Source organism: Carassius carassius, chromosome 48 (assembly GCF_963082965.1).
Source record: "Carassius carassius chromosome 48, fCarCar2.1, whole genome shotgun sequence".
In the NCBI taxonomy this organism is placed as follows: domain Eukaryota; kingdom Metazoa; phylum Chordata; class Actinopteri; order Cypriniformes; family Cyprinidae; genus Carassius; species Carassius carassius.
This window is the reverse complement of record NC_081802.1, coordinates 42,185-69,898: the sequence shown is the minus strand read 5'-3', so window position 1 is coordinate 69,898 and position 27,714 is coordinate 42,185. Positions and strand designations below refer to the sequence as shown.

Sequence of the window (27,714 nt, the reverse complement as noted above, 5' to 3'; positions counted from 1 at the left end):
CTGAGAAATATTGCAAAGAATATGAAATATTACCACTACTACTAATAATAATGAAGTTGTCCACATACATCTGTGGCAATGAACTCCTCTACATCATTGATGCTCTTGACAGTGATTTCACCCTGGCTGATCATCGGATAGTCATAAGGGTTGGTGGTGATGAGCAGGGCCTCTGTAAAGAGTTGATGTGCTGAATGTTAATAGTGCTCTTACACTAGGAATTAACTGAAACACACAATCCTGTTCATTTCTCACCGAGCAGCTCTGGCTTGTGTCCAGTCATGAGCTGGTAGAAGATGTGGTAACTCCTCTCAGCCGACAGCTGGAATGTCACTCTTGACTTTTCCAGCAGATCTTTCAAAAAAAAAAAAAAAATGATAAAAAAAAAGAAATTTGAGTCCAATTGATTGATCCCTCCATTACCCTCCAAATAAAAAATATTTGGCTTAAAACAAGGTTGACTCACAAGTTTCAATATCAGCTGAGGCCAGTTTTCCAGTGGTCGCAAAGTGAATTCTGATGAATTTACCCTACAGAGAGGAAATATTCATCTTAGAATTTCCCATATTTGGAATTTGAACTGAATTTGTATAAAGCATTTCATTTGACTTCAGTAACTTACAAAACGAGAAGAGTTGTCATTCCGTACAGTCTTGGCATTTCCATAAGCCTCCAGCAGAGGGTTGGCTGCAATGATTTGATCCTCTAGCGAACCCTGGTGAGTATTTAAGTAATTTCATCATGTAGAATTATTCTGTCACTCTACTTTGGCTGTTGCTTGATTTAGTCACCTGCATTTTGCCGGGGACAGGTTCTGCCTTCTTCGGTCCAGATACAGCAATTGTCGCAAAGTACTGGATCACACGTTTGGTGTTGACAGTCTTTCCTGCACCAGATTCTCCACTGAGTAGATGTGTTAAACATGGGAAATTAGAAATGGCTCGTTTAATACATTTTCTTTTATGTAAATACATTAGCTTTCATGTAACTTCTTTAAAAACCATAATCTTCAGGCACTACATTTACATGCACATTTAAAAGCCACATAAGATGTGAAAATGGCATTTGTATGTACATGCTTTGTTTTAGCAGCGTGGTCTTAACCTTGTATACATGCAGCACTGTCAGTAATCAGCTTTTCCCCACATCTTTTTTGGTCATCCCATTTTTTTCCAATGCATGCCTTTTAGAACAATGTTTTTGAATTGACATGTCCACGTAAGCCACAGCTTACTCTCAATCGAATTAACAGCTTTCACTTTTACATTTCATAGTGCTGCTTTCTGCAAAAACCCTTGAATAAGCAGTTTTCTCACATGCATTTAAAAATAGAACTACTTAGAGAAAAAACATTTAACAATCATAGTCTACTTACGTAATCAGGATAGACTGATTCTCCCTGTCTGAAACAAGTTCATAGTGTTATTTTAAGTGAAACCACTAAACAGATTTTCCCACTTTTTTTTAAAATTTAAATTATAAATTTAACAAACAAAATATAGGCAGGCTCAGGATAAACACAAAATAAGCACACTTCTAAGTAGGGCTGTCATCCTTAATGCGTTACTGCATGCAATTCATTTTACAATCCATAATGCGTTAAAAGAATTTAACGCCGTTAACGCAAAATTACTGAAGCACAATTTGTATTCTAACCCTTTAACCCAATTGTCCTTCCCTGCTTGCGATCAGATCAATTGAAGCTAAACTCCGGTAAAGTTTTCAGTCCAATAATCCGGAAACGCTACAACCCATCACGCTCCCTAAGGACACAAAACACTGGACTTTTGGTAGTTCCTAGGATAGCAAAGTCCACTAAAGGAGGTAGAGCTTTTTCACATTTGGCTCCCAAACTCTGGAATAGCCTTCCTGATAATGTTCGGGGTTCAGACACACTCTCTCTGTTTAAATCTAGATTAAAAACGCATCTCTTTTGCCAAGCATTCGAATAATACATCTCTTAAATTGTGACTGCAGTTGTATCTGATCAAATGTGCATTCTTATTCTTTAGCTTGGGTTAAACTAATTAATTTTACTTTGTTGGACCAGCAGCTATGCTAATGATGTCTCTGTTTGTTTCTCTGTTTCTGCTGGATCTTCATCCCGTGGTAACTAGGATTTACACAAGCTCCAGTCTGGATCCAGAACACCTGAGAAGAGATGATGCTGACCCTCAGAGGACCCCAGATGATGCTGACCCTGAACCAACAACAGAACTAACAAATATTGCTACAAGTGTGACTGCATCATATAATAATTGCTGTTAATAATGTTCATCGTCTGGCTGACTATGTCTTGTATACATTTTCTGAAAATTCCTGTCATTTGCACATAAACTGATCACCACTTAGAAGCTTCTACTAAATATTGTAGAAACGTAATTTTCTGTAAAGTTGCTTTGTAGTGATTTGTACTGTAAAAAGCGCTATACAAATAAACTTGAATTGAATTGAATGAATGGATCTGTCTACAATAGTGAAAGTCAAAGTGAAGTGACATTCAGCCAAGTATGGTGACCCATACTCAGAATTTGTGCTCTGCATTTAACCCATCCGAAATGGGTTGGAAATGGGAAACGGTTGGAAATGGGAAACGGCGCCCAGGGAGCAGTTGGGGGTTCGATGCCTTGCTCAAGGACACCTAAGTCGTGGTATTGAAGGTGGAGAGAGAACTGTACATGCACTCCCCCCACCCACAATTCCTGCCGGCCCGGGACTCGAACTCACAACCTTTCGATTGGGAGTCCGACTCTCTAACCATTAGGCCACGACTTCCCCAATAGTAGATATATGCAGTCAGCAGGCGGTTGTTGTTGTTGTTTTTTTTTGGCATCTCCATGTGGCCCTTTTCGTTAAGTAACTTGACTTCTCTAAAATGTAAAAAAGCTCTGTATACATATTATAACATTTTGATTTAGTTTCTTTCAAATGTGCTTATAGGCCCCTTTGGTGTCCTTTTGGAGTTTGTAAGTGTCCTTTTTTGGAAAGACTAATTTGGAAAGATCTAAATTTATCTTGAAAAAAGCTTGCCAAAAAAAAAAAAAAAAGATTTTTCAGAAACACCCTTTATTCTTTTGGTTTACTTTGGTGGATATAGCAAATGATGACAAAATAAATATTTGAAACAACATAAATGGTCTATGCTTAATTTCATGAAATGTGCGATTAATCACAGAAAAAGGGTGTGATTTAATTAGATTAAAAAATTTAATTGATTGACAGCCCTACTTCTAAGCAAATCTAATTATTTTATTTGTTTGCTAATTGGATTGAAAATTTATATCCCCACTTACCAGTGAGCATGAACTGGTAGGCGTTGTCGGAGATGGAGAAGATGTGAGGTGGGGCTTCAACCCTCTTTTTGCCTCTGTATCCAGCCACAACAACTGAGTCGTACACTGGGAGCCACTTGTAGGGATTGACAGTGACGCAGAACAAGCCAGAGTAGGTCTGAAACAGAGATAGATAGTCCAGTTTTACAGGGCTGTCGCCCTATACTAGGAATAAAACATGATTAACTTAGACTTACGTAGATCATCCATGCTGCGTAACGCTCTTTAAGGTTATAGAGCACAGTAGGCTCATTGAGGTGGGTCATCATGGCCATGTCCTCAATTTTGTCAAACTTGGGAGGATTCATGGGGAAGATTTCATCTTCTTTTACCGTGAGTGTCTAAAAAGTTTTCAGCAAGGGTGAGATATTTACTAAAAATGGATATGTTTGATTCAAGTGACATAGCATCATGCAAATTTGTTTTACAGAAGATCAACACTTTTTCTGATTGTACTTACTTTCCCACACAGAGTTTTGACAGTAGCTTTGCCACCTTCTTTACTAATAAGAGTACCCTTGAGGTATATCTCTTCTGGCTCTGACACAAAGAATGCCGTTTTGGCATCAAATGGGGCAGTCTGAGCCTCGATTCTCTCTCTTTCTGGCTTCCGGAGGAAAATAGCCGCCGGGCCGAAACACTCCATTTCACCATCTCCCATGATTTCGGTCTACTGTGACAAATGACAACAGAGAGAATGTGGTGAGGGTCATTCACTCTGGTACTATAGCACAGTGGTTTTCAAACCCTGAGAGTTAAAAAATGGGTTGCCAGGATGATTTAAAGAAAAGTGTATATATGCATAAAAGAAAGGTATGCAACAAAGTTCATTATTCAGAGAAGGCAAAAGCGGGAAATTGCAAACTTTACTTTAATAACAATATAAACACAAAGATAAATAAAACGAAAGTAAGCAGCTACCGCCTCAAAGCAGAATCCAGTGTGTATTTGTGTTTGCGTTGTTGAAATCTGTTGATTTATGTAATGCAACGGCCAATCAGAGGCGATTCAGTTTAGTCAGAATCCACTCAATGCTCAAAACACCAGAGTTTTCATTCAGATATATATATATATATATATATATATATATATATATATATATAAATATATAAAAGTTTAGTTTTTCATGCTGCTAAGAGGACCAATGTGGCATACATGCTTCAAAGTTTCTCTTTATCTTGAAATCGCAATGACTGACACATTGATGAAAATAACAGTGGACTGGACAAAATATATGTCAAAATAGATGAGCATGAAGGCTTAAGTAGCCTCACTTATTTCAGCAGCACCGACAGTGGTTTGGTTCTTGAACAGAGCATCCTTCCAGAGCTCCTCTGTGGGACTCCAGACTGGTTTGTGGCGCAGTTGTTGCACTTATGATGATTACATTATTTTAAATGAGTCTAGTCCCCAAGATTACTGTTACATGAGCCGCGTCTAAAAGGTAAAGGGGGAGGTGTTGCTACAATTTATAACAATGTTTTCAGGATTTCTCAGAGGGCAGGCTTCAAGTATTACTCGTTTGAAGTAATGGTGCTTCATATAACATTATTCAGAGAATCAAATGTTAATGATAAATCCCCTGTTATGTTTGTACTGGCTACTGTTTACAGGCCACCAGGTCACCATAAAGAATTTATTAAAGAGTTTGGTGATTTTACATCCGAGTTAGTTCTGGCTGCAGACAAAGTTTTAATTGTTGGTGATTTGATAATGAAAAGGATGCATTGGGATCAGCAAACTTCATATAGCTAAAACTGTAAATTCTACTTCTTTTTACAAGTATGGTAGTACCATCTCTTCTACCACAAAAGACTGCTTTGTAAGTAATCTTCCTGATGTATCCAAATTCCTTAGCATATCCAAAACCTCAGAACAACTTGATGATGTAACCGAAACTATGGACTCTCTCTTTTCTAGCATTTAAAATGCAGTTGCTCCTTTACGCCTAAGGAAGATTAAAGAAAACAGGTTCACACCGTGGTATAATAAGTAAGGTGCGCAGCTGTGGCCTAATGGTTAGAGACTTGGACTTGATGCTGGTAGGAGTTGTAGGTGGGGGGGGTGAATGAACAGCACTCTCTTCCACCCTCAATACCCATGGCTGAAGTGCCCTTGAGCAAGGCACTGAACCCCCAGTTGCTCGCCGGGCGCTGGATATATAGCTGCCCACTGCTCCGGGGGGTGTGTTCACTTCTCACTGCTGTGTGTGTGCACTTGGATGGGTTAAATGCAGAGCATCAATTCCGAGTATGGGTCACCTTCCGAGTATGGGTCACCATACTTGGCAAATGTCACAACTTTCACTAAAGAGAGCAGCCCGGAAAATGGAGCGCAGCTGGAAGAAAACCAAACTAGAGGTATTTCGTATTGCTTGGCGGGAAAGTAACCTATCCTACAGAAAAGCATTAAAAATGGCTAGATCTGATTAATTGTCATCTCTTTTAGAAGAAAACAAACATAACCCCAGATATTCTATACAGTGTGGCTAAATTAATGAAAAATAAAGCATCAAGAAGTTTTGACATTTCCCAACAGCACAGCATTAATGACTTTATGAACTACTTTACTTATAAGATCGATACTATTAGAGATAAAATTGTAACCATGCAGCCATCAACTACATTATCGCATCAGACAGTGCACTATAGACCCCCTGAGGAACAGTTCCACTCATTCTCTACTATAGGAGATGAAGAATTGTATAAACTTGTTAAATCATCTAAACCAACAACATGTATGTTAGACCCTATACCATCTAAGCTCCTAAAAGAGGTGCTTCCAGAAGTCATAGATCCTCTTCTGACTATTATTAATTCCTCATTGTCATTAGGACATGTCCCCAAAACCTTCAAACTGGCTGTTATTAAGCCTCTCATCAAAAAACCACAACTTGACCCCAAAGAACTAGTTAATTATAGACCAATCTCGAATCTCCCTTTTCTGTCCAAGATACTAGAAAAGGTGGTATCCTCACAATTATATTCCCTCTTAGAGAAAAATGGTATATGTGAGGATTTCCAGTCAGGATTTAGACCATATCATAGTACTGAGACTGCTCTTCTTAGAGCTACAAATGACCTGCTCTTATCATCTGATCGTGGTTGTATCTTTCTATTGGTGCTATTGGATCTTAGCCCAGATTTAAACGCTATTCAACACAACATTCTTTTGTATAGACTAGAAAACTTTGTTGGCATTAATGGAAGTGCATTAGCATGGTTTAAATCATACTTATTTGAACGCCATCAATTCGTAGCAGTGAATGAAGAGGTATCATATCGATCACAAGTGCAGTATGAAGTACCTCAAGGCTCAGTATTAGGGCCGCTACTCTTCACGCTTTACATTTTATCCTTGGGAAATATCATCATGAAACACAGTGTTAGCTTTCACTGTTATGCTGATGATACTCAGCTCTATATTTCTTCACGGCCCAGCAAAATATACCAATTTGAAAAACTAACAGAATGCAAAGTCGATATAAAAAACTGGATGACGAGTAATTTCTTAATGCTAAATTCTGAAAAAATAGAGGTGTTAACTATAGGACCTAAAAACTGGATGTAATAACCTAGAATGCTGTCTAAAACGTGATGGCTGCTCGGTCAATTCTTCATCATCAGTTAGGAACCTAGGTGTGCTATTTGATAATAACCTTTCCTTAAAAAGCCATGTTTCTGGAATTTGTAAAACTGCATTTTTCCCTCCCAAAAATATATCTAAATTACGGCCTATGCTCTCGATGTCAAATGCAGAAATGTTAATCCATGTTTTTTTGACCTCAAGGTTAGATTATTGTAATGCTGTATTGGGTGGTTGTTCTGCACGCTTAATAAACAAACTCCAGTTAGTCCAAAATGCAGCAGCTAATGTTCTTACTAGAACCAGGAAGTATGACCATATTAGCCCGGTCCTGTCAACACTGCACTGGCTTCCTTTCAAACATCATATATATTTTAAAATCTTGCTTATTACTTATAAAGCCATGAATGGTTTAGCACCTCAGTATTTGAGGGAGCTCTTATTGCACTATAGTCCTCCATGTCCACTGCTTTCTCAAAACTCTTGCAATTTGATGATACCTAGAATATCAAAATCAACTGCGGGCGGCAGATCCTTTTCCTATTTAGCACCTAAACTCTGGAATAACCTACCTAACATTGTTCTGGAGGCAGACACACTCTTGCAGTTTAAATCTAGATTAAAGGCCCATCTCTTTAACCTGGCATACACATAACACACTAATATGCTTTTAATATCCAAATCCGTTAAAGGATTTTTAGGCTGCATTAATTAGGTAAACCGGAACCGGGAACACTTCCCATAACACCCGATATACTTGCTACATCATTAGAAGAATGGCATCTACGCTAATATTTGTCTGTTTCTCTCTTATTCCGAGGTCACCGTAGCCACCAGATCCAGTCTGTATCCAGATCAGAGGGTCACTGCAGTCACCCGGATCCAGTACGTATCCAGACCAGATGCTGGATCAGCACCTAGAAAGGACCTCTACATCCCTGAAAGACAGCGGAGACCAGGACAACTAGAGCCCCAGATACAGATCCCCTGTAAAGACCTTGTCTCAGAGGAGCACCAGGACAAGACCACAGGAAACAGATGATTCTTCTGCACAATCTGACTTTGCTGCAGTCTGGAATTGAACTACTGGTTTCGTCTGGTCAGAGGAGAACTGGCCCCCAACTGAGCCTGGTTTCTCCCAAGGTTTTTTTCTCCATTCTGTCACCGATGGAGTTTCGGTTCCTTGCCGCTGTCGCCTCTGGCTTGCTTAGTTGGGGACACTTCATCTACAGCGATATCGTTGACTTGATTGCAAATAAATGCACAGACACTATTTAACTGAACAGAGATGACATCACTGAATTCAATGATGAACTGCCTTTAACTGTCATTTTGAATTAGTCACACATTATTGTTTTCCTAATGAATGTTGTTCAGTTGCCTTGACACAATCTTTTTTGTTTAAAGCGCTATATAAATAAAGGTGACCTGACTTGACTTCCCTGCTATTTGCTATAACCACTGCTATAACACATGAGCGGCTCTCTTCACTCATTAACCATCAAAGATACACGCTTAAAAATTACAATATGGTACTCTTTTGAGCCAAATGTTTGCCCTAACTGAGTGGGATACATCATTTTCCTTTCTTTTAAAATGAAAACCAATGATTTTTAAAATGCATATATTATCACTACATAATCACATGCATGATACCTGCTGTCGTGTCCAGAGAGAATGTGTCTGATGTGTCTGAGGTAGGAGATGCTAAGAGAAAGGCAAATAATCTATCAATACCATGCAGCAAATATGTGCTTACTCCCAGTAATTCAGTCAGATTAGATTCAAAAGCATGTGGAATATACAGTGCATGTCCATAATGTAAACTCTTAGATATGCTGACTAATTACCATGAGTCAGGGTTATCCACTCTAAAATGCAAAACACTAGTCTGTAATATTAGGTTAATAGTAGAAGGAGAACATGATGAGAAACTCACCCACCTTTGAGTTCCAGTCAGTCTTTAGATGATCCTGAAGCAGCGTCTTATATAGACAGAATAATGTTCACTCAGCAGAACACACTCACTGTATTTGGTCATGTATTCCTAGCTCTGTTTCAACAGGAATTTTTGGAACTGATTGTTACATTCATCAATATCATTGCACTGATATCAATATATGCTAGTTAAATGTCCAGCCTTAATTATTTTATTTTAATAATTACATTTTAATAATAATTTAATTTTTTTGGTTTTGTTTATAGGAAATGCTGTGTTAGAAAACATCTTGTAGAACATAATATATTGATATCTGTTTAAATGAATGCTTCCCTAAGATGAGGTGAATTGACATCCTGATGTATTAAATTAATATTTGAAAATAAGCCACCAATACTGTGATTAAAAATTATACTTGATGTATTTATGGGCATGACTTGTGATCAAGCCCCTTAACCTTGAGAAAGGGATGTTATGTGAAGGGTATCAGTTACTGGAGTTCAGACATTGTTTGGGTCTTATGTTTAGCACAATCTTCTTCAAGTGCCTTGGCACTACATTAGAGCCCAGTTTAGCTGTGGAGAAGCTCTCAAATGTCTTGGAAGCTTTTTGTGTGATAAAGGAGCAAATTTCGGCAAAGCAGTTGTCATTCATGTCTGTGAAATTTATGATAAAGGCCAGCCGCGATCTGGTATAATAATGCTGCATTGCTGTGTAGACAAAACAATGAAAAAGATTGAGATATGTTTGGTATAATTTGTTATTTTTTGTCAGGTCATATTCCAAAGTAATAACATAAACACAGTTACAAGTAATGCTTTACAAAGCTTGTTATTTCCTTGTTATTTCAGTTTTACGCTCTTCTAATTGCTGTACTAGTCTGTTGGGCTTCAGGTGTCTGTTCATTTGTGACATTTTGTTCCCAGAGTTGTAATTCATATTACACTCAATCAAAGCACTTTTTTGCACTTTTCACAATACACATGGTTTCAAAGCAGCTTTACAGAAAGTCATATTTTTAGGTATATCATGTCTTGAGTAATCACTGGATGGTATGACAATATATTAAAATGATACAAGTGTTCCTCCACATTTAGATCTTGCACAAATATCAGTGCCGCAGTGACTTAATGCATTTATGATTATTGGATGACTAAATCCAAGATCGGTGAGTATTGTGTTATGGTTCTGAGCAGTAATGAAAGCGCTAATGCATGAATGCATCATGAAAGCACCCCTGATTTCTACAGGGGTATCCAGGATGGTGTGGCGTTGGTGTGCCACGTGCTTGTCTTTTCCTTTTTCTTGCAACGACAATGCAATGTGTCCAACCGTCTTTTCTAGTCCTTTTTGAGAAGATGGCAGGAGGCTGTGGAATAAATTCTAAGATGTTGACACCCTATAAGATGGGAACATGTGGTCAATAAAATTCTAAGGCATCTTTCCCTAAGGGTGGCCATATTAGGACATTACACAAATATAGCTGGTCGGTCAGCTATGCCATTGGGGCTTTGCCATTTGTCAGCATAGGTCACAAGCATTATTATGGTATCAAGTTGAAAGCTTGATATCAAACAGTCATTCGCTTTAATTTAGTCTGTCTCGGACACCCATATTTGAAAGAATATTGTAGGACACTACTGACTCTTTAGTTGGTCTTCAGTCAAGTTATTAGTCTATAGTTACTGACCATTCCTTTGTTTGGTCACAATAAAATTATACTTTACATTAGCATTTTATTTATTTATTAATTTAGGATGTGCTTTTATTCAGCAGCTTCAGCAACTGGTATACAGTTTGATTGTACAGCTTTCCTGTTGTTGACATTCAGTAGTGGAAAACACCTGAACAGGACAGGTAACATTGTGTGTGTGTGTGTGTGTGTGTGTGTGTGTGAGATACGGGAGAGGTTTGGTGGTATGGGTTGGTTTATGGGTTGGATAATATTGATGTACAATAAGGTTAGGGACAGTTTTGGTGATATGGGTTGGTTAAGGGGTAAATAGTGTACAGTGGTCAGTTTGATTACTATAAGGGAACACGGTTCAATCTGTTTAAATTACATTGTTTTGATAAATGATTAATGGAGTTTTGTTCTTCCTGATGATGTATGATTTAAGGAATATTCTGTTTAATGATACACAATAGTACACTAATATAATAAGTTTTGAGGTAATAAAAACATGTTTTGCACCCAAATTACAATGTGTTATGTCTTTAGCACACATTTAGCTACACTATAACCTCCCTTTACACAAACATTGTTAAAGCAGCTGAAAGCCCAATGCACATAAAGATACAAAAAATAGTAAATGTTTATAGACTTTTACAAATGATGAATGGTCTCAACATTGGAACATATAATTAATTAATGATTTGTTAAAGATGTGTAATTGGGGTGAATTCAGGTCATTTGGGACACATTTTGCCATCAAAATGACTGCTCATAAAGGTACTAATGATTAGTAAACGTTTCTAAATATTTACAAATGATGAAAAGTCTCAACTTTAGATTGGGTACTGCAAAAATTTGAACAAATAATTAATACAAAATTTGTTATAATGGGAAAATAGTAGAGGTCTACACAACAAATGAAGCCTTTACACAGACCTTTACAGACTGTGATTGAGTTAATGAAAAATATGTTAACATGCATAGTTTTTGAAGTACTTAAAATGACTAATTTATTTGTATTTTCACAACATTTGTAAATGTAAAAATGAGCATTAGCTAATATGTGAACTGAAGTTTAATGACATTTGTTAGCATTCAAAAGTACAAATCAGTACAAATAAGCTTGTAATCATTGCATAATTTCTGTTAAATTAATTTGTAGATTTTTAAAAAGTGCTTGATCATATGAATTGAAAGCTTAATGACATTTGTAATTTTCAAGTAACATTAAAAGGGTTCTTTTTACGCTTTTTCATCTTTAGTTAGTCTGTAATGTTGCTGTTTGAGCATAAAAAATATCTGCAAAGTTACAAACCTCAAAGTCCACTTCAAAAGGAGATATTTTATTTAACAGAAATCACTTATGAAAAACTACAACGCATTTTTTTTGGGGATTTGTGATATCACAAATATTGATGAATGGGACGAGATCTGATTGAGCTGCACTACATGCTATTGACATGCTAGCCTTCCCAAGACAGATAAATTTAGAGTGGTTAAAATCATCCAGGTTTTAAATCACGCTCAAACTGATTTGATTTTGATGCAATATTTACACTGAAGCTTGCAGGCGGCTAAGGGGCGTGACATTTCCCGACCAGGCACCGAGTGCTGCCAATCACAGCACACACTGGCCCAACTAACCAATCACAGCACATCTCATCTTTTTAGAAGGCGGGTCTTCATTTGAGACAGGAAGTATTCGAGCCGTTTATGCCAGACTGGGGAGAGAGGAGTTGTAATAATGTAAAATAGGTGAAAAATAATGTGTTTTTTTGAACAACCTAGTATGAGAGCCTGTTCTATTACACCCCAAAACAAAACCAAGACTTCGTAAAAGAGCATAATAGGCCCCCTTTAATCAAAGATCTGTTAATCATTAGGTATTCATATTTACATTAGTAAACATTAACAGTCATGTTATTTCTTTTTTAATTTAAATTGCTATATGAATATATATTAACTAATGATATGTTAAACATTACATAATGTTTGTTGATTAGTTAATGTAAGTTATTATAAAGATTTACTGAAGATTTTAAGCTAAAATTAGTCTCATTTGAATGTTGAGTTATGATCTAATCATAACATATGTTTTCAGGGAACAGTTTCCGTTTTTTTAGTTAGTAGTAGTAGTAATATCTTTATTTGTCCCTTCACAAGGCAATTTATACAGCATCAACCTCACAAACAGACAAATTGTATTGTGGCAAAACTGCTAAATTAAAAATTCACAAGTACAACCACAACAACAAAAGCCTGGGTATTAACAATGCACCATTTTTTATATATTAAAATATAGTTTTAAAATGTATAGTACACCTTTATCTTTGTTTCAAATAATTGTTTCCAACCAAGACTGCGTTTGAAACAACAGATCTAGATGCTCTAACAGTCCTACACTTTGGCACTCTGTATCGTCTGCCTGAGGGGAGCTGTTCAAATTCTGAATACAAAATGTGAGATGGATCATTTATTAAGCAAGTCAAGAAAGTTCAATAAAATATCTATAAAACATGATCAAAATAGATTTATCAACATCAAAGGACTTAAGCTTCCTCAATAAATAATAAAATTTCTGTGCCTTTGATACAATAAGATTTGTTTTCCACCCAGCTTAACTTAATCATCAATAACTGTACCCAAATACTTTGAAATGAAATTTACCTTCTCAACTTCTTTACCTGCAATAACTACTTTAGATGGTACAGTCCTCCAAGATGGCAACAAGCTGGTTACACGTTACATGTCTCCTTTTTATTTCTGTTTTTGTGTAAATTTTTCAGTAATGCTGGTGCATTTCATTTTTTTTTTTAAATATACAAGTACAAAAATACAAAAATACAAGTTTATCAGCTCTCTGTGTGTGTCTGTGGAACATTTTTAGATTGCGGGCGCTGGTTGAGTGCTTTTGACGATGAGTTGGGGGATCTGTTGCTCTTTTGATGATCCAGTGTCTAGTTGGACGTTGTCTTTGTGTGGCGCATGAGCTGCACGGAAACTACTGGTCCTTTGTTGGGTTCAACACCGCAGCACTGGACAAGAACATTACATTTAATCATTGTATTGTGCAAAAAGCACAGGAACATCTCTACTTCCTCTGCAAACTAAGAAGAGCCAGAACCCCGGCCCTATCATGTGCACCTTCTACAGAGGTACAATCGAGGCACCATCCATTACTGTGTGGTATGGTGCCTGCAACGCGTCTTGTCGGAAGACCCTTCAATGCATAGTGAGAGCAGCTGAGAAGATAGTTGGCGTCTCTCTCCACCCCCTCCAGTACATTTATGGAACCCGTCTCACCTGTAAAGCCCTCTGCATCACAGGAGATCCCACCCACCCATCACACAGCTACTGAAGGACAGCTTCATTCATCAGGCTGTCAGGAAGCTGAACTCCCTCCCGACCTCCTTTTTCCCAATGCACCACTGAACCACCCCCCCACCAGCTCCCACTAATACACTGGAACCTGCAGCAGACACTTTGTACAGCATTGGTCTGCTCACTACTTCATCTAGCATTGACACTTTAACCAGACCAAATAAGCTCTTTTGCACTACAATAATTATATCTTCATCGTTTACTTCACTGGTGTGCCTTTTGCTGCTCTACTTATCTTTCTTTTTTACATGACCTATTTGAAAGTGAAAGTGAAAGTGAGGTGACATTCAGCCAAGTATGGTGACCCATACTCAGAATTTGTGCTCTGCATTTAACCCATCCGAAGTGCACACACACAGAGCAGTGAACACACACACACACACACACTGTGAACACACACCCGGAGCAGTGGGCAGCCATTTATATATTTGTAAAGTTGTCCTTTATATTTTATAATTTTATTATCTGTATTTAATGTTCTACTGTTAGTGTTATCTGTATGCACCAAGGGTCTAAGAGTAATGCGATTTTAATTCTCTGTATGTATGTGCTGTACATGTGGAAGAATTGACAATAAAGCAGACTTGAATTGACTTGACTTGTGTGTTGGCTATCTTGATGTTTACCAGATCTCTGTTTTTCCAGTTTCTGCTACAAGTACTGTTAGGATAAAGATACGATAAAGGGCTGGCTCATCTCACGCAATCTAATTAAACGTCATCTCCGTCAATGTGCAGCCTAGTTGCAGTTCTATCTACTCTGTCTACAGCTGCCTAGCACGGGGCAAACCATTGCCTTTATCATCTCCAGTCAATGACAGATCAGTTTTTTTGGTTTGTATAATCAGCATCATGGCCCTACAGGACAATTTTTCTGTGCCCCTTCATCCTTGTAAGACTGTTAATAAGGACTTTACCATCAAATTGTTCACACAGAGATGTCTTCTCATCCTTTTGTTGTTGATGTTGAGGAATATTGAACCAAATCCCAGGCCATTTGATTGTTCATTTTCTGTTATCTTGGCACACAAATCTAAACATTCATTAACTTTTGACTGTTTTTGCCATGGTAAAGGACTTGGACTAATGCATCTGAACATATGTAATCTTCTCCCTAAAGTTGCTGATCGTACTGCATACCTTCATACTGCAAATCCTGATATTCTTGTCACCTCTGAATCATGGCTTAATCAAGGATAATTTACAGTTTTCAGTAAATACCTCAAAATCTTTTCCTAAACATTTTGAGTTAATACGTTTGAAAATCATCTTATCTAAAAATGTCTCTATCATTGTAGATGGTTGTTATAGACTGCCCTCTGCTGTTTTAAGTGAAATAAATGCTCCGTACATCTCTTCTAAATTTATATTGTTAGGGGACTTGAAGTGGGATATGTTTGACCCTCCATCATCCTTACAATTACAACTGGATGCACTAAACGTGTCCCAGTTTGTGCAGGCCCCTACACGATCTCTTGTTGGTTTCATACAGATTACTTTAATGGAGATTACTCATTTTCGTCATGACTTACTTCATTTAAAAGTATACACTTCAAGCTCTGCACAGACCCTGTTGCCAGCTTCAATCACTTCACTATGTGGTGTATTCAATCTTAAAGCAGATGGAACTGAATGCATTTTCTGAATAATACCAATCCACAAAATGTCTTGTGTTGCAGCCTGGAATTAAACCACACTATGTTGGTTCTTCTGGCCAAAGGAGAATTGCCCCCCCCCCCCCCCCCCAACTTAGCCTAGTTTTTGGAGTTTGGGCTCCTTGCCACGGTGGCCTTTTGGCTTACTTATTTGGGGACACATAATATTTGTGTCCCATAACATAACAATGACAGCTTAATTGCACTGACACTTTTGGAAGAGAACTGAACCAAACTGGATGATGGTATACATTGTTCTCTTCAGAACTGTTTTATAAATGAATTGAACTCATTACATAATTGATTAATTTAACACAGTTATTAAACTGAACTGAACAATAAGCTAACTTTAACTGAAAAAAAAATCTGTATACTAATGTCCTTATTTTAGAGCTGCTTCACAACAGGACTGAATTTTGTATGCATCATTGAAACTTTATTTTCCTGTTTAACACTGTAAAGCTGCTTTGGCAATCTGTATTGTATAAAGCACTATATAAATAAAGGTGACTTGACTTGATAGTATTTTTTTTAATTAATTTCTTGATTCCCTGAGATCCTGTGATCTTGGCATTGTTCCTCCGTGATCTACCTGTTTAGCTACGATAACACAAACAGAGAGTGGCTTGAGAGACTGTATTTAATGCATATATAAGACACAGCACATGTAAGTCATATTGTATGATTGCTTGTAGATGTGGTGTGATGGCTCATCTTCATTCTTCATCTTTGCTCTTCAGTAACCAAAAAGATAAATTAAGTTACATGCTGTTTTTTTTCAATCCTAAATTAGTATATATATATATATATATATATATATATATGATGCAGAATTGGCATCATATATATATAAACACTGTTTTCCTAATGAATGTTGTTCAGTTGCTTTGACGCAATGTATTTTGTTTAAAGCACTATATAAATAAAGGTGACTGGACTTGATACAATTCATTCATGTACCAGTCATTATCAGTCATGGCCTAATGGTTAGAGAGTCTCCCCAAAGGTTGCGGGTTTGAGTCTTATACAGGCAGGGATTGTAGGTGGGGGGAGTGAATGTACAGCGCTGTCTCTCACCTTCAATACCAAGACTGAGGTGCCCTTGAGCAAAGCACTGAACCCCAAACTGCTCCCCGGGTGCCGCAGCAAAAATTAGCCACATGTCACTTTTACTTTTGGTCTGGAATAACCTACCTAACATTGTTCGGGAGGCAGACACACTCCTGCAGTTTAAATCTAGATTAAAGACCCATCTCTTTAACCTGGCATACACATAACATACTAATATGCTTTTATTATCCAAATCCGTTAAAGGATTTTTAGGCTGCATTAATTAGGTAAACCGGAACCGGAAACACTTCCCATAACAACCTATGTACTTGCTACATCATTAGAAGAATGGCATTTACGCTAATATTTGTCTGTTTCTCTCTTGTTCCGAGGTCACCGTGGCCACCAGATCCAGTCTGTGTCCAGATCAGAGGGTCACTGCAGTCACCCGGATCCAGTACGTATCCAGACCAGATGCTGGATCAGCACCTAGAAAGGACCTCTACATCCCTGAAAGACAGCGGAGACCAGGACAACTAGAGCCCCAGATACAGATCCCCTGTAAAGACCTTGTCTCAGAGGAGCACCAGGACAAGACCACAGGAAACAGATGATTCTTCTGCACAATCTGACTTTGCTGCAGCCTGGAATTGAACTACTGGTTTCGTCTGGTCAGAGGAGAACTGGCCCCCCAACTGAGCCTGGTTTCTCCCAAGGTTTTTTTCTCCATTCTGTCACCGATGGAGTTTCGGTTCCTTGCCGCTGTCGCCTCTGGCTTGCTTAGTTGGGGTCACTTCATCTACAGCGATATCGTTGACTTGATTGCAAATAAATGCACAGACACTATTTAACTGAACAGAGATGACATAACTGAATCCAATGATGAACTGCCTTTAACTATCATTTTTGCATTATTGACACTGTTTTCCTAATGAATGTTGTTCAGTTGCTTTGACGCAATGTATTTTGTTTAAAGCGCTATATAAATAAAGGTGACATTGACATTGACTTTTGAAAAAAAAAGTGAAAAGTGAAAGTATATAACACATTCATAGGCCTACATAAAATGATTGTATTGGACATTTCTGTGACTTCTGAAATGATGGCTACACCCCTGGTGTGAATTTTTTTTTTATACATAATACTTTTAAAGCTCTTTTTTAACATCTTGCGGCTTACTAAATTTCTACATATGTCATGTCTGTCATGGTTATGGACTTCTGTTCACCTGTTCTTTCTGAGTTTCCTTATTTGGTCATGTTCCCTTTCTTGTTTAGTTAATTGATTACTCCCCACCTGTTTCTGTTCTCCCTGATTACGTTCCATGTGTTTATAAGCCCTGTCTGTTTGGTTCTTATTTGTCGGTTCTTAAAGTTATATACGTGGTTGGTGTCTGTTGTTTTTATAATTAAATTCTACTTCTTTGGAATTCCGTGTGGTACTCTCTCCTTAGACAGGTACCATTACAGAAGAACTGACCGCTACAAACGATGATGGCTGAGGACGCTCTAAGGTGTTTGTGGCAGAGCGGTTCGAGGTTGGAGTGATATACAGAGGATTTCCTTGAGCTCGCTATTCGTTCCTGGGCACTTGTTTTCTGCTGGGGCTGGATGAGTATACAATCCACTGCGATCTTCCTGATTAAGATTTCCCCTTGATCGAGCTGATTAATCTTGTCCTTTGGTTTCACCGTTTGGCCCAGGAAGGGCTACAAGTTCCCTGTTAAGCCTCCTGACCCCCAGTTAAGTCAAGTGTTGGCTCCAGCCCCAGAGCTCGCTCCGGTGTCAGCTCCAGCCCCAGAGCTCGCTCCAGTGTCTGCTCCAGGCCTTGAGTTTAGCCCATAAGTTCCCCCATAAATTTTGGGGGAGGGGGATTAGTAGGGATCCAGCCATAGAGGCCGAGGCCGAGGCAGGCTTTGTTGCTCAAGGACACCTCGACACTTGGTCAGGTGGAGCCGAGGATTGAACCACCAACCTTCCGGTTTGTAGACACATGAACCACTGAGCCACTGCCGCCCCATTGAGTACATTATTTGGTAATGTTCCTTTTCTTGTTTAGTTAATTGATTACTCCCCACCTGTTTCTGTTCTTCCTGATTACGTTCCATGTGTTTATAAGTCCTGTCTGTTTGGTTCTTCTTTGTCGGTTCTTAAAGTTATGTATGTAGTTTGTCTCCATTGTTGTTATAATTAAAATTCTACTTCTTTGGAATTCCATGTGGTACTCTCTCCTTAGACAAATACTGTTACAATGTCATGCCATAGCATCATTAAGCTATCTAACAATGGACTAAAGTGTTTCTTTCTAGCCCATCGTTCTATAACCATAAATGCTGCTGTGTAATTTGTCCCCTGACTAATCATTTAAAGAATTTAGGGGAAGCATTTAAATAATCCTGTGAATGCACTTGCAGAATCGAATTGTTCAGCAAATCATATTGAATATAATTGTGAATCGAAATGAAATTGTTTTTAATTTGCAAAAATTATTCTTGAATCGAATTGAAAACCTATGAATCATCGCTGTCTACCCAAAGATTCACAGCCCTACTTTCCAGTGATATCTGTGAGAAAGGGATATTTACTCGACAACGTTGTTCATCTTAGCCACCACACGCTGAATCCACATGGCGTGCTTTGCTCATCAGCTTGCACACCTCAGCTATACAGGTGTGAATCAAATGTTTAAAATTATATTAATTAAATACATGTACTTCATGGACATTCTTAGTTTATAATAACTCGATTCTGCTTTCTGTTTGTTCTATTGTCTGTGTTTCTTTGCCTGGACACAACACTGTTTACATGCTGTGTGGTATCGGAGCATTTCAAGGAGTATGAGAATGAGTATTAAAAACCAGTATGGGGGCATCCCCAACAGAAAGATACCATGAGTTGGCCTTGGACGTCCCTGAGCTGTGAGCCTGGTGGTTGGCATGACTCTCCATCTCCATCTCTTCAGATCTCCCTCCAACTTCTTTTTGACTCTCAGGGCATAATTTCTGCTCCGAACCTCAGAGTCCAAAGTGCTCTGCATGGAGTCGATCACTCTTTGGCTGTTCCTCTTGATCTGTTCCATCCTTCTCAATCTCACTCTTCATGCTCCATCGTGCCCTGATAGATAGTAGTTATAGTAAGAATTGTGTCAAACTGACAGGAAAATCGTTTAATGCTTACCATGTTACTTCAGCTTCTTCAAGTGCAGTCTGGATTTCTGCTTTCTCAGTCTCCACAGTCTTCTTTGCCTTTTCCAGTTCATGAATGCTCTTCCAGTCCCTCCAAGTTGCTCAGTGAGGTCAGAAATCTCCTCTAAAGGGTTTCTAAAAATAACAATTTTAAAAATTTGCTTTAATGCATCTCTTTTCTTATAACCTTAGCAAACAAATAAGTGTAAATTACATAGCAAGTTCTTGTTCTCCCTCGTCAGGGTCTTGAGGTTGTCAAGAGCTTCTTCATAGGAGTTTTGAACAGCTCAGTACTGGGAGAGCAAGCTTCTTTCTGAGCACCTTCCAGTTCATCCTGGCTTTCCTCATACTTCTGTTTCCACTATGCTAGGACCTGAAGAGTAAACATATTCATTGCTAATTAGCAAAGGCCATGGTTCAAGGTTTAGGTTTATAGGTTATGCACATATTTCTTACCTGTCTAAGACTTGATGGTTGCTCTGTCAATTCTTCGTCATCAGTTAGGAACCTAGGTGTGCTATTTGATCGCAATCTTTCCTTAGAAAGCCACGTTTCTAGCATTTGTAAAACTGCATTTTTGTTTATCACAAAATATATCTAAATTACGGCCTATGCTCTCAATGTCAAATGCAGAAATGTTAATCCATGCATTTATGACCTCAAGGTTAGATTATTGTAATGCTTTATTGGGTGGTTGTTCTGCACGCTTAGTAAACAAACTACAGCTAGTCCAAAATGCAGCAGCAAGAGTTCTTACTAGAACCAGGAAGTATGACCATATTAGCCCGGTCCTGTCAACACTGCACTGGCTCCCTATCAAGCATCGTATAGATTTTAAAATATTGCTTATTACCTATAAAGCCCTGAATGGTTTAGCACCTCAGTATTTGAATGAGCTCCTTTTACATTATAATCCTCTACGTCCGCTACGTTCTCAAAACTCAGGCAATTTGATAATACCTAGAATATCAAAATCAACTGCGGGCGGCAGATCCTTTTCATATTTGGCGCCTAAACTCTGGAATAACCTACCTAACATTGTTCAGGAGGCACACACACTCTTGCAGTTTAAATCTAGATTAAAGACCCATCTCTTTAACCTGGCATACACATAACATACTAATATGCTTTTATTATCCAAATCCGTTAAAGGATTTTTAGGCTGCATTAATTAGGTAAACCGGAACCGGAAACACTTCCCATAACACCCGATGTACTTGCTACATCATTAGAAGAATGGCATCTACGCTAATATTTGTCTGTTTCTCTCTTGTTCCGAGGTCACCGTGGCCACCAGATCCAGTCTGTGTCCAGATCAGAGAGTCACTGCAGTCACCCGGATCCAGTACGTATCCAGACCAGATGCTGGATCAGCACCTAGAAAGGACCTCTACATCCCTGAAAGACAGCGGAGACCAGGACAACTAGAGCCCCAGATACAGATCCCCTGTAAAGACCTTGTCTCAGAGGAGCACCAGGACAAGACCACAGGAAACAGATGATTCTTCTGCACAATCTGACTTTGCTGCAGCCTGGAATTGAACTACTGGTTTCGTCTGGTCAGAGGAGAACTGGCCCCCCAACTGAGCCTGGTTTCTCCCAAGGTTTTTTTCTCCATTCTGTCACCGATGGAGTTTCGGTTCCTTGCGGCTGTCGCCTCTGGCTTGCTTAGTTGGGGTCACTTCATCTACAGCGATATCGTTGACTTGATTGCAAATAAATGCACAGACACTATTTAACTGAACAGAGATGACATCACTGAATTCAATTATGAACTGCCTTTAACTATCATTTTGCATTATTGACACTGTTTTCCTAATGAATGTTGTTCAGTTGCTTTGACGCAATGTATTTTGTTTAAAGCGCTATATAAATAAAGGTGACTTTGACTTTGACCTTATCAAAGTTTCTCTGCTTCTTGTCAAGGTTGGCAGCCAATGCATTTGCCCTCTCCACATCAGTCATGATGTCCTCTACTTAACCTTCACACTTGGAGTTCACTGCCCCAACTGATTCTTCTGCATCCTGCAGACGCTGGGCAAGCTTTTTCCTGAAGAAAGTGTTATGAAATGATGAAATATTACTAATATTTGTGATATTAAAAGTAGGGTGCTGAAAACTATTTTCTTTGCTGTATTTACTTGGATTCCTCAAGCTCCTCAGTGCTTTGGATGGCATCGGTCTCATATTTGGTTCTCCACTGAGACACCTCACTGTTGGCTTTGGACATTCCATGCTGGAGTTCAGCTTTGGCTTCCTGCTCCTCCTCATACAGTCATGACTTGCAGACTGAACCGCATGGGCCAGAGCATTCTTGGCCTTGAAATCAAAAGTGAAAAGCATTGCAGTGAAAATGTTCCTTTCCTATTTTATACAGCTATGTTCCCATCTATACACATTACTTAATAACATTTTTTTTTTTGTAGGTACACAACTTAACATCTTCTTCAATATGTTTCTTGAGTTCCTCAATCTGTTAAGTGTAAACCTGTTTGCCTCTTGTCATTTGAGAAACAAGCTTCTTTCTCTTCTAGTTGACGGCCAAATTCACCTAGTGTGAGACAATGTATAATTTATGAAAGAGCCACAGAAGAGTTGTATGATGTTAGTAATGGGGGTTTGAATCACTTTTGTGTTTGCACAGTTCTGTGGCATTGTGTGATGGTATATTCAGTATTTACATACCATTTCCAGTTTGGAGCCTTGCCTTCTGGGCACTTAAATCATTAAGTTGGCTTACAAACTCATCATTCTTTGTCCTTAGCTCACTTGCTTGGTCTTCTAATGTACGGCACATCTTTTCAAGGTTTGCCTACATAAATTAAGAAATATAAACTCACTGAGATTCTTTTGGAAATTGTTCAAATTTTATGCTGCTAAAGTTAAAGTAGTTTTGAAAAACTAATATTAGATCTTTACTTTTTAAGTTTTCTCAAGATTATACCTTTGCTTTAGCCACAGCCTCCATGTTGCTTGTGAAGCCACACTGTCTGCCTGCTTCTTTTTCGGAGAGCTGCAGCTGTAGCTTCATGCTGCAAGGTAGATTCTTCCAGTTCACGACACAACTTCTGGAATTCGGCTTTGCACTTCTTGTTCATCTCAATCTGGGCAGCAGTGGCACCACCAGCTTCCTCAAGCCTCTCGCTGATCTCTTCAAGTTCCCTGAAAGATCAGCTCTCTGCTTCTCCACTTTAGCACGAGCAGCTCTCTCTGCCTCTATTTCCTCTTCCAGCTCTTCAATACGGGCCTGAGTAAATAAAGAAATTAAATTATTTAGTGATCTTTGGATATGAGTTTTCACAGCTATTCATCTACTTCACCATTTCACATCAGAAAGATTGGGGTTAGTGTTTACCTGAAGTTTCTTTGTTTCTTCTTCTGAAGCTGTTCTCCCAAAGACTGTTCATCCTCAATCTTGTTGAGAAGTTGACTTATCTCAAAGTCCTTCCTTTTTTAAATGTAGTGTTTTGTCAAATGTGTAATTTTGTAAAGTCAGACGTGCCCTCAAGCTTTCTCTTGGCTCTCTCAAGGTCCATACGGAGCTTCTTCTCTTGCTCCAATGAGCCCTCAAGCTACTGTGACAAAAAAATGATCATTAAAATATTAATTAGCAACAATATTAATTAAAATCCAGGTCTGGTCCTCTCTCGTCCTTCACTGTCGTCGCTCCTATTTTATATCCTTCCAATCTCCTCTGTGGGACTCGAGACCGGTGAGTTTTGCTAATTTCCAATCACTCCACCGGCCTCGCTCTGTTCCCATGGCTCTTGGCCCCGCACCACTTGTCACATACCCCCATCGCCCCTCGCAGGCCAGGGGGTACCCACGAGACTGTGCTCTACTGGTGCGCTCAGGGTGACCTGCGGGAACCTGGGGGTAGGACAGACGAGGCAAGAGAAAAGGAGATGGAAGGATGAGGAGTGACAGAGACAAGATAGGGGAGAGAGGAGAGGAGAAAAAAATTAGTTCCAGTTCCCAGACCCGCTGCCGCTCGGCCCTCCACCAGCTGGGTGAACTCCTCCACAGTGCCTGATGGTGGCACTGGATGGCCTTCGGTGGATGGCACGACACTCCTCCATCGCCCGGTGGATGTCGACGGCTCCTCCGGTTTTGGGCAGCCGGCAGGAGTCCCCCATTCCCTGCTTCACCCGATTCCATCAAGGATGGCAGCAGGCTCTGGCCCCCTGACAAACGGCGGCGACTCCTCCGCTCCCTCACGGATGGCAGCCACCCCTCCATATCACGGGCGGCCGGCAGCAAGCTCGTCCGTCGCCGGCAACTCACTCCAGCCCACAGCCTCGAGCATCCACGGCGCCCGACTGCTACGCCCGCTCGATGGCACCACGGGTTCACTCCAGTGGCGAGGGATTTTCGGCAGCGCGTCCCTCCTTCCTCCTGGCTTCGGCACCTATGTAACAATGTTCTTTCGTGGGAAGAAGGAGGCGGGAACCGGCGGATAATCAAAATGAAACTTTAATTACAAAATAAACACAAAACAGCGCGGCAGCCCCTCACGGATGACTGCCGTGCACAAATAAAAACCAAACACAAATAAAATCCAGGCCTGGTCCTCTCTCGTCCTTCACTGTCATCGCTCCTATTTTATATCCTTCCAATCTCCTCCGTGGGACTCAAGACCAGTGAGTGTCGCTGATTTCCAATCACTCCACCGGCCTCGCTCCGTTCCCACGGCTCTCGGCCCCGCCCCACTCATCACAGGTACATGATAAAAAAAGCCTTTCCATCTAAAGTTGAGGTTGATTTTGTTTTACAGCTTACTTTTGTGTGTCCAAACTTATATAGGCTGTGGTCAACATTAATAGAGCCCAGAAGTTTCTCTGAAGCCTTTTTGTTGTTATTGAACTGTCCCTCAGGGATGACGCTAGCATTTAATACTTTGTGTCTAGAGGACATTTAGAGGAGGGTCATTTTCTTTTGAATCCACAAAAAAAAAACACTTTATAAGATGGTGAAGATTAGGTGGTGCATTATCTCCCATTAGGAGATTGCAGAAAGGTGTCTTTACTTCTGCTTGAAGTCACCATATAGGATTCTGCTGGGGAAAACTTTCCAGCAGATTCTGATACCCTCCAACACACCATTACATCTGAGCTGGTGGATGACCAGGAAGTTCTCCATCAGACCTGCAACACAAATGTTCCTGAGGTTCCAGAGATATTTTCAAAACTGTGATACATTTGAGTGTTCAGAGATTAAGTTTACCTGGAGTCTTGGATTCATTAGGGATCAAGCAGCGCACAAAGTGAGGGTGAGTGCTCCTCAGGTTAGTCATCAGCTTAATCAGCCTAATCTTCTCTCTGCGTCTGTTTGAACTTCATGTTCCTATGATGCATCACAGCACCTGTCAGCTTGTAGATGCTGATTTTCTCATTAGCAGTGAAGCCCAGAATATCAATGGCAGTCTATTTTCACACAGACCAAATAAATTGCATAATTTATTACAGAATCAAAAAAGGAAGAGACTTATTTTTTTATTGTGTGTCATGCACTATTCAGTTCATGTCAGTGTTTTCCTGATGTTTATTTGCTCATATAATAGATTTTGGAAATAGTACTTCTACTAATAATAATGAAGTTGTCCACATACATCTGTGGCAATGAACTCCTCCACATCATTGATGCTCTTGACAGTGATTTCACCCTGGCTGATCATTGGATAGTCATAAGGGTAAATGTAAAGGCTGTTGATACCAGTACATTCTCTGCTTCTGTTGCATCCTCTAATGTTACTGAAGTTTTAAATTGTACATGTCCATCTATGATTTATTATATGTATCATTCTTCTATTTCTAACATCCTGGATGAGTATGCTCCAATTAGAACCAGGTCTGTTCCCATGTCCCACTCCTCACCTTGGTTTAATGCAGAGCTTCGTGCTATGAAAGCAAAAAGCAGACAACTTGAATGTCTTTTCAGGAAAACAGGTTTAACTGTCCATTATCTTGCTTATTCTGATTACATCAAGAACTACAAAACTGCCGTGAATGCAGCCCAGTCTTCTTATATCTCCAGCATCATTAACAAAGCTAAAAATAGGTCTAAAGCACTATTTAGCATGGTAAGCAAACTAATCCAGCCACAAAATCATAGTATCAGCCAACATGAATCTGATGATTTATGTTTCACTTTTTTGCACCACTTTCAGGGAAAGTTGGATGTTTTATGCAGGACTTTTGATGATGAACCGACTATTTCTAATTGTGAGCAAACTCAGTCTACCCAATCATTGACTACCTTTGCCTTAACTAATCCATCTCTAATTGCTGATGTTATACAGAAATCAAATTCCTCTTCAAGCCGACTAGACCCTGCACCTACTTTTCTCCTGAAACACTGTATCCCTGTAATTTGTGCCCCTATCTCACACCTCATGAACATGTCTTTCATTTCTTCCACTGTTCCTATCTCACTCAAGACTGATGCTGTTACTCCTATTCTTAAAAAAATGAATCTGGATCCTGTAAATCTATCCAACTATCGTCCAATCTCTAACCTGCCATTTGTATCTAAAATCATGGAAAAGACTGTTGCCTCTCAGCTGCAGTCATTTTTAGCTCGCAACAATCTCTTTGATATTTTTTCAGTCTGGTTTTCGCACACGGCACAGTACAGAAACTGCACTAGTAAAGGTTCTCAATGATCTATTACTTTCTGGCGATTCAGGCAGTTTATCAATTCTTTTATTACTTGATCTTAGCTCAGCTTTTGATACTATTTGCCATAAGATACTACTCTCTCGCCTGGCAGAAGTTGGCATCTCAGGTTCTGCATTATCTTGGTTCTCCTCATATCTCACAGATAGGCAATACTTCATCTCACTGCAAAAGTCCAAATCTCCTGGTGTCTTGCTCAAACAAGGAGTTCCCCAGGGCTCAGTTCTCGGACCATTATTATTCATCCTCTATATTCAGCCTCTTGGCCAAATAAATCGTCGTCATGGTTTTAACTACCACTGTTATGCTGATGACATCCAGATATATACTGCTTGTCAACCAGATTCTACCCAGTCGATGACATCCTTATCTTCATGTGTCAGTGAGTTAAACGATTGGCTACATTCTAATTTTCTCAGTCTGAACTTGAATAAAACTGAAATTTTAATAATTGGTCCCCCATCTCTAATAAAAAATAAAACTGATGTTTCTAGCTTTGACCTTGGCCCTATTTCTATTTTTCCATCAGCTACTGTTAGAAATGTAGGTGTCATTCTAGACTCATCGCTATCCTTGGGTGACCACATTACCAAACTCTCCAAAGCTGCTTTTTTTTCAACTACGTCGAGTTGCACAACTTCTTCTTTTCTGAGTAGAAAAGATGCGGAATCATTAGTGCATGCATTCGTTACCACTCGCCTAGACTATTGCTCTTTTCGCTGGTTTACCAGCTCACTCCATTGTTCGTCTGCAGTACATTCAAAATTCTGCTGCCAGATTACTAACTTCAACAAAAAAGTCTGCTCACATCACCCCTATTTTATTTAAACTTCACTGGTTGCCTGTATCTACTCGTGTGCAATACAAAATTCTTCTGCTCACCTTTAAGGCACTTAAAGGTCTTGCTCCCTCCTATCTTTCCGACTAACTATCTTTAGCATTTTGCCGGGGACAGGTTCTGCCTTCCTTGCTCCAGACACAGCGATTGTTGCAAAGTACTGGACCAGATTCTCCACTGAGTGGAAAAGATGGAAAATAACATATTTTAGAATATTACCATGCTGCGTAACTCTCTTTAAGGTTGTAGAGCACAGTAGGCTCATTGAGGTGGGTCATCATGGCCATGTCCTCAATTTGTCAAACTTGGGAGGATTCATGGGGAAGATTTCAGCTTCTTTTACCATGAGGGTATAAAAAGTTTTCAGCAAGGGTGAGACATTTACTAAAAATCAAAATGTTT

At 39.3% G+C, this 27,714-nt stretch overlaps 1 protein-coding gene across 2 annotated transcripts in view; it reads right to left on the bottom strand.

Moving 5' to 3' along the window:
• The window catches only part of LOC132131983 (myosin heavy chain, fast skeletal muscle-like), a 37,243-nt gene extending 11,717 nt beyond the window's left edge, over positions 1-25,526 (bottom strand). The window contains exons 1-9 of one of the 2 annotated variants that reach the window (XM_059544182.1): positions 3,793-4,005; positions 3,530-3,673; positions 3,294-3,450; positions 1,376-1,403; positions 792-903; positions 623-715; positions 467-530; positions 256-354; positions 69-172 (exon numbers count right to left, since the gene is read on the bottom strand). In XM_059544182.1, the coding sequence (XP_059400165.1) occupies positions 69-172; positions 256-354; positions 467-530; positions 623-715; positions 792-903; positions 1,376-1,403; positions 3,294-3,450; positions 3,530-3,673; positions 3,793-3,993 (1,002 nt within the window). In that variant the 5' untranslated portion in view covers positions 3,994-4,005. Of the gene's footprint in view, positions 1-68; positions 173-255; positions 355-466; positions 531-622; positions 716-791; positions 904-1,375; positions 1,404-3,293; positions 3,451-3,529; positions 3,674-3,792; positions 4,006-25,408 lie in introns of those variants that run through there. The other variant, XM_059544184.1, reaches the window with a different exon arrangement.
• Between the last annotated feature and the right edge of the window lie 2,188 nt (positions 25,527-27,714).